The sequence below is a fragment of the Corvus brachyrhynchos genome, unplaced genomic scaffold (assembly GCF_000691975.1).
Source record: "Corvus brachyrhynchos isolate BGI_N302 unplaced genomic scaffold, ASM69197v1 scaffold92, whole genome shotgun sequence".
NCBI classification, from domain to species: domain Eukaryota; kingdom Metazoa; phylum Chordata; class Aves; order Passeriformes; family Corvidae; genus Corvus; species Corvus brachyrhynchos.
Window position 1 is genome coordinate 4,411,391 of NW_008236973.1, and position 7,521 is coordinate 4,418,911.

At 47.7% G+C, this 7,521-nt stretch overlaps 1 protein-coding gene across 1 annotated transcript in view; it reads right to left on the minus strand.

The window, feature by feature from the left end:
* Positions 1 to 7,521, minus strand: part of SHOX (short stature homeobox) — a 9,993-nt gene that overhangs the window by 351 nt on the left and 2,121 nt on the right. Inside the window, exons 2-4 of the mRNA XM_017728509.1 lie at positions 4,861 to 5,069; positions 408 to 465; positions 142 to 317 (exon numbers count right to left, since the gene is read on the minus strand). Coding sequence (XP_017583998.1) covers positions 142 to 317; positions 408 to 465; positions 4,861 to 5,069 — 443 coding nt within the window. The remainder of the gene's footprint in view (positions 1 to 141; positions 318 to 407; positions 466 to 4,860; positions 5,070 to 7,521) is intronic.

A 7,521-nucleotide genomic window follows, 5' to 3' on the forward strand; every position in this document is an offset into this window, starting at 1 on the left:
CCCTCCTGGGGCCGCGGGACCCCCCGCTCCGTCCTCTCCCCGGCCCCGAGGAGCGCTGAGCTCCCGAAAGCAGGGCAGGGGCTCCTTCACGAAGTTTTACAGTCTGTTTTTAATACCTGCCAACTTCTATATAAATGGCACTTGTAAACGTGTCCGGCTTCCTCCCGGGCAAACGGATGGGGGTCGGAGCTTGCTGAGGGAAAGTAAAATAAAACCGGAGCTAACTACCTGTTGGAAAGGCATCCTCAGGGCTCCCATATTCACATAGGGGGCTACTCTGCAGGCGTCTAAATGGCTGGCGGTTCCCAGGATCACACCTGCGGGGAGAGACAGGGCTGGGTGAGTGGCGGAGGCACCCCGGGGCTCCGAGGCCACCACCGCCCGGCCGGTCCGCACCCCTAACCCACCTTTGTGCATCTGGTTTTCCTGCTTTCGGCACTTTGCTCTCCTGTTCTGGAACCAGACCTGTAAAAAGAAAAAGCAAACAAAAACAAAACAACAACAGAAAAATGGAGGTGGCCTAGGCAGCTGCTAAGGGGAGCATTTTCGCAGGAGCTAGGGATGGAAGGGTGAGGCGAGTGACTGAACAACTCTGCTGAAGTCCCTCCTCGGGAGCAGCCGAGGGGAGCCTCTCAACCCAAGGGGGAGTGAGCCCCTCTCTGTGCTGCTGTGGGGGCTGTTGGGGGGAGAGGTCCTGCTCCTTGTTGTGGTCCCCCAGTCGAACATAGGAGGTGGGAAGTGCCCTCGCAGCCGAAGAGACCGGGAGCCTGCCGCTTAGCACCGAGTCTCGGGGGCCCCCTCATCCCCTCGGCAGGCAGTGGCGGTCTTTGTGCCACCCGTCTGGAGCGACAATAAGACCACCCGCAGGACGGGTGGGACCCTCGTACCCTTCCTAGTAATCTTAAACAGCCCGGGAAGAGCCAGCGTGGGCCAGGTCAGACTCCGGGGTCTGGCCCCCAAGAGACTGGACTTCCTGCCCTCTCCCGAGCCGGGCTTGAAATCGATGATCTCCGACAAGATGCGAGACACTGAACTTTCGCGAAAGGGTCTGAATCATTCACCGTTCCTTACATGTTAAAGAAAATAAAATTCTCTTCCTCCGACTTCTGGACAGATAAGAGCAGCATCTTTTGCAGGCTGGGATGTAAAGAAGTGCTTATGCACCCGAGAAATGCCTGTAATTTGATAATACTGCCCCAATTCCAGCCGTTCTCACTCAAACAATCGCAGAACTTTGCAGTTGCCACTGCGCTTCCCGTGCCCCTTTTCCAGGGGCATTTTAGACCTTCCTTTACATTTCCCCTTCTGCCGTGCTTGATTAGCATCTCTCCGCAAAACATCGTCAGAAGTGCGGGCCAAAATATTTTGCGGACCCTTATCTTTACACCAAAACCTACCGAATATGGACAAACATTGACTTTCACCGCTGATAAAATCTTGTAGCTAAGTAAACACCTACAACCTTTGATGTTCTTGCACTTGCCAAGAGATCATACGGTTAATTAATACTAACTGCACTTCCTACATCAAATTTTCCCTTCAAGCTTTCTTCAATTGCCTTAATGATGGTCATTTACAACGGAGTAATTAGTGCAAAGAAAGGCTTCCGAAGGCATTAATTACCTCGGGTACCTCAGTGATTTTCTTAAGTAGGTATTGGCCTTCTCTGATTTAGCGCACCATTTTTCCTGCCTAGGGTGTCTGTGGGGGAAGCGCGCAGCGGGCAACGGCGGAGCGCCGCGGGTGCGGACAGATCGATCGATCGATCGATCGACCGACCGACGGACAGACAGACAGACAGAGCGACCCACCCACCAGTCCCGGTTCGTGTCCCTTACGGCTGTCGCCAGCGCAGCCCTCCCCGCGCTAAGCGGGCATCACTGCCGTCCCGCTGCCCTGCACAGCGCGGCACAAGCTTATTTTTCCCTACCAACAATACGCAAATGTTAACAACATGCATCGCTTCTCCTTTTAACCGGGCCGTTAGGGATTTATATGCATGTATATACGTATTTAAATATGAGCATGCAAAATATTATCGAGCTGTAGCGACAATAATACGTTTTTCTACTGTGGTAAATCCTTGCAGGAAATCTCCTTGTGTGTGTTCCCCACGCCCCCCCGCCTCGCCAAAGCAGTGTAAATTGTCAGAAGAAATTTAAGCAGCGTTTAAACAACTTCTCTTGCAAATCAGAACATCTTTCAAACCGAAATTATATTTAAATCTCGAAAACGAAGTGCCCTTTCCCTTTAGCTACGAAAAAATAAGGTTATGAGGAATAAAAGTGATGAATTAGCCACTGCGTTAAGCGATAATAAATCAGGCTTGGTGTGATTCGCGATCAATTCCAATTAGTCATGAATATGCTAAGTAAAGCACAGTACACTGTTTTAGACAGTTATTTCTTCATTAAGGATCACTCAGTGATTTCTTTCACAAATGCTCTAATCTGATTTCCTTTTGATTTCCATTAGAGACAGTGAATAATGACATTTAATTTAGCCCTGCACCATAAACCCAAAGATATTTGTTGTAATTGAATTACTGCCTGCTCCTCACTATGGTCTCATAACTTTCAATTATAACCCTGACAGCTGGGTGATATGAGTTTCCAGTACAACACTAAAAATAAAAGGTTAATAAGGACTAGCTACCATAGGAGCTTCAATTTATTTACAGCAAATTTCCACGCTAAATTGAAACTATATCCTTTAACAGCAAGGGACAAGAGGTTCAGATAGGAATTAGAGAACAATTCTAAAAGTATTAGAAAAAAAAATACCTTTCCCTTTTCTGTCTTTTTCTCTTTTTTTCTGCTTCCACTTATTGATGGATATTAATTCTCCGCTTATTTCCTAATTAATTACCCATTTTCCTCTTTTTCCTCTTTATAGTTATTTTATGTATGGGGGTTTTTAATCCATGCAAACCTCTTATATAAAATTATTAAATACTCTTTTTTTTTTTTTTAATCTCGGTCATAATCTCCTCCTGACTCTTTTTGTTTGTTTTTGTTTGTTTGTTTGTGTGTGTGCTGTTTTAAGATCTGTAAGCACTTGAAGCACCAATTTTCCTGTAACTATGAACATCCTGTTAAGGTGCTCCTCAGTAATAAAGTACTTGAAAGAAAGAGTGCAGAATTCAATTACAAGTAATTTATTTTTATAGAAACAGTACATCAAGGCCTTGGAAAGATATTACAGAGCCCAAGTAAGAAGATCTGGGAAGATGACATAAGAGTTGATATCCCCTTCAGCAAAAGTTTAATCTTTTCATTAATTTATATGGTGTGGTTAGATCAATCTTCCAGGAGAAAGTAGGCCAGCAGCACTCTGAACCCCTGCAACACTCCCTGCAAGCTGCCATTCCTAAGGCGTATGCCCGGCACCATCCCTTGCCCAGCTCGGTTTGTACTGAGTGTGGCAGGAGCTGAGGGGAGAATAAAACCTTAAAAGAAGGAGAGAAAAAAAAAAAAAAAAAAAAAAAAAAAAAAAGAACGGAAACAACCCAGATAGTCCATTTATTTCAGGATTTGCCTCCAGGAGATAGTTGTTTAAAGCGAGGTAGTGGCTTGCTCAGGCAAATGCTGGCTGAGCAGTGTGCTGTCTGCTTGCTTTCCACGGTTAAAGAGGGGGTCAAACAGACCCCTCTCCCCACTCCATCTCGGGGCCATATATCTTAACTTCTCGCTGTGCCCCGGGAGTGAGGGCAGGGCATGGAGGCCTTCATCCATGCCCACAGAGCCGTAGCCATGCCTACGCATAGCCACCCGCACACTCCTATAGGCAGATATACATATACATGGGCATCTCTTATCTCCATGGTGTGAAGGCGTTTTGTTCTGTGGAGGGGTTGCCTTGGTGACTTTTTCTTCTTGAGTTTTAGTTTGGTTTGTGTCTGTTAGGCCAAGCACAGAATTTTAATCCAAGAAGGGATTTCCTTCAGGTTTCTCCTGCTCTGGGCCTGCTCAGAGAGCCACAGGTTGATCTTATTAATTTTTTCTAGGTCAATTTTTGATAATTATTTCTATGTTGGGGTTTTTTTGTTTGGTTGGGGGATTTAGTTTCTTTTAATATTATGTCTGTTTTGTGGAAGCATTCCCTAGTTGGCTTGAGGGAAAGGAGTATTTTTCCTCTGCATCAAACTGAAAATCGAATTTTAAAATAATCGATGTGGAGCCACCCAAACAGACAGCTCTGGTGGCCCCAGGACTACAGCAACCGGGATCTATTTTCAAGATTTCGAAGTCTAATTGGCATTTAGCTGCCTCTGAAGCGGGATGAGAGGGACGGGGGGAACCTCCACCAGATGGGGTGGCATGCATTCATATGCTTGCTGTGCGAATCAGAGACGGCACCTTTCCCCCGGCCCTGGCTAATCCCGTCCCTCAGCACCCAAAGTGTCTAGCCTTATTCAGGCAATTGTTTTCTGGCCTTTTTCTTTTTTTCCCCATAATGGCCCCATAAAATAAAAAGCGGGAAGAAAGTAAGGATTAAGGGAGAGTAAATGGCACGTTTGCAACGGGAAAAAAGAAATTTTAAATTAAAAAAAAATCGTTCAGTTATTAGAGACTTGTCAACATTATCACCACCCAACCACCCTACCCCACACACGTACCAAAAAAAAAAAAAAAAATTTAAACCGCCTTCCTAGGAAACGCAAGACACGGGCAGATATTCCCAGAGCAGAATAACTGTTTGGCAGGACAGGTACAGCAGACTTGCAAACAGCTTCCCCATCACACGTGTCACCTCTGCCTTCACCTCCCCGTTTTGCATGAAACGGGGCACTGTGCTAGGATCCGCTGGCAGTTAGGAAGTGAGGTGAGGACGTTTCCAGGAACAGAGCCCTTCTCTTACCTGAACCCTAGCTTCAGACAGTCCCAGCCTCTGGCTTAGTTCCTCCCTCATGAAGGCATCTGGATAGTGAGTCTCATCAAAAAGTCTTTCCAGCTCGTTCAGCTGCTCTAGTGTGAAATTGGTTCTGCTTCTCCTTTGTTTAAGCTTGGTCTGTCCGTCTTCATCTTCTGATTTCACATCTTCTCTCTTCTCTTTGCATTCGTAGATCCCTGCCGGGAGGGGGAAGAAGAAAACGACACTGAGCCTCCCCTCGCACCTCTTCGAAATTCTCTCACACGGGGGTCTCCCTCCTCCCGTCTTCGTCCCCAAACTCAGCACAACTTGCGGGTGCAGCTGGCGGGCGGGCAGGAGGTCCCCGGGCAGGCCCCGCAGGGGCGAGGGGGGCTGAGCTCCGCTACAGGCTCAACGCTGGGCAGGGGGCAGCTCGCCCAAGGGCCGGAGGGTGGAAGGGAGCCGCGCTGCCTTGCCTGTCTGATGCCCTATCAGAAAACCTATACAGATAAATATCATTTTATTTTCTTTCCAGGGTTAGGAGGAAGCCCTGCCGGCCCATTGGCACGAGCAGTTCGGGGAAGGGGTTGGTAGGAAAACCGCCGGCCCCCCGATACCTCCAGCAGAGAGAAGAGGTGGGGGAAGGGGGTTTCTCCGGCGACGTTTTCTCCCAGAGAGGGTTATGCAAGAAGCTCCCTAGTGCTGTCATGGTGAATCCACTGTGAAAATATTTGCCTCGTAAAAGAAACTTTCCCTGGGCATGAGACCGAGACCGCCCGTCTCTCTCCTCCTTGTCAACCCTCTTTCCCCCAAAATATCTGCCAGCGGGTCGAAACCACGGGGGCAGCGGTCCCGCGTGGCCCTGTGCGGGACAGAGGACTCCAGGGCCATGGGTCACTCCCAGCCCCTCCGAAACAGCAGGAACCCTCCCAACCTTCAGGGACTCCAACAGGGCTTGTGGAGAGCTTGCGACCAGAGGCAGCCGCTGAGCATGTTTGTCCCGGGCAGAGGGGAGGTGGGCTGTGGGCGCAGCGGGTAAAACAGCTCCCCTTTTCTGTCTTGGGTAGGAAGATTTCTTTTGCTTTGGCAAATTATTTCCTTCTTTTTTATTATTATAATTTTTCTCCTTTTCCTTAATGCCGGGAGGCCTAAGGCACTGTCCCTTTTTTTAAATCCAGCTAACGAAAAGAGGAAGAGATGCTGCAGCGGGGGACACCGCTTTAGGCTGAACCGGTTCCCCGGGATCCCCTGCCTGCCTGGGGCGCCCCGCCGGGTGCGTATCCAGCGCGGGCACTGGCGGAGTCCCGGGACGAGCCAGTTCTGACTGCCTCCTTTGTCGTGCCTCACCTTCTGGGTGGTGTGGATCTGGGGGGAGACGCGTCTGCGGATGATCCCGAATTAAGTCCCTTTTCCTCACCAAATACACAGATATTATATACATATGTACGTGTGTATACACACACCCAGTAATGTGTGCATGCACATATGTTAACCTATATACTTAGGGGCATCCCAAAATGCAAATTATAAACTGCAAATCGTAAGTTAATTAAACATAATAAAGCGTCCTGAACTGCATCTGGGCTTAAGTAAGGCCGGACCCAAGTCGAAGCACTCGTTTTCACTTCCAAAATGAAAACTGTCCCTGGCCGTGATTGTTCCTCCTGGCTCCGGGCTGATACTGGCTACATAAAACTTTGGGAAGGGTCTGGCCTCCGGATGGGGATATTCGGTGGTTGGTTTTAATGGCGTTTTGTTCTCATTTCTCCTGTAAAGGGAATCCCTATGAAAAGACGAGGGTGCTAACCCAGCAAATGCCTAGGGAAAATCAGGCGCGTTCAAAAGCTGTCTCTTTTCCGAGGCTACAGCATGTCCGTGATAGGTATAAAATATTAACTAGCATATCGGTGGGACTGAAATCACACGGCGGAATCAGTTGAAATTAGACTGAAACCTGGCATGAATTTAAACTGTCACAAGCATCTCAGCTCTTTCCAACTCCTCCCTTCCATCCCCACCCCCAGCCTCTCTCCATAGATTAGATTAGATTAGCTAAACATACAAACCAGAATTTCGATTCACGGGGAAAGGGAGAGTAGTAGAGGGGTTTTTTTCGTTCGTTCGCATTTTATTTTTGATTGCTGAAGCATGCCCTGCTTTCATTTTTAAAAATCATCTCCTGCGCGAATGATTCCCTTAAACTGAACGTTCTTATTTTTCAGTCTCTCGACCAGAGAAGGAAAATAAGCAGAGCTGAGTGGTACTGGCTTGTGCAGAAATACGGGTACCCGAATACGTGGTTATACCCCGTTCTTCTGTTTGGGGAGCAGGTAGAAAAGAGAAGGATATAAAATAAAAGTTTGGGCTGTAAATTAAATCGCCCAGTGTTATATTAAACAAGATCAAACAGTAGGAAACAGCTGAAAGGCTGGTTGTTGCTCCCCAACCTATTAACTGGTTTTTATTACCCCAAGCTAGCCAGTAGCTCCCCAGGCAGGTCCACCTGTCTAACTTGCCTAGAGACACTTTCTCAACTTTCTAATCCCCCCGTCATATTTAGTCTCTCCTTCCCCAGTGAGCCTGTGCGGGATTTTTAGTTGTCTTGCTTCAAAAAATACACATATTTTAAATTTGTTGTTGTTGTTGTTGTCGTTGCTTAGAGAAGGAATG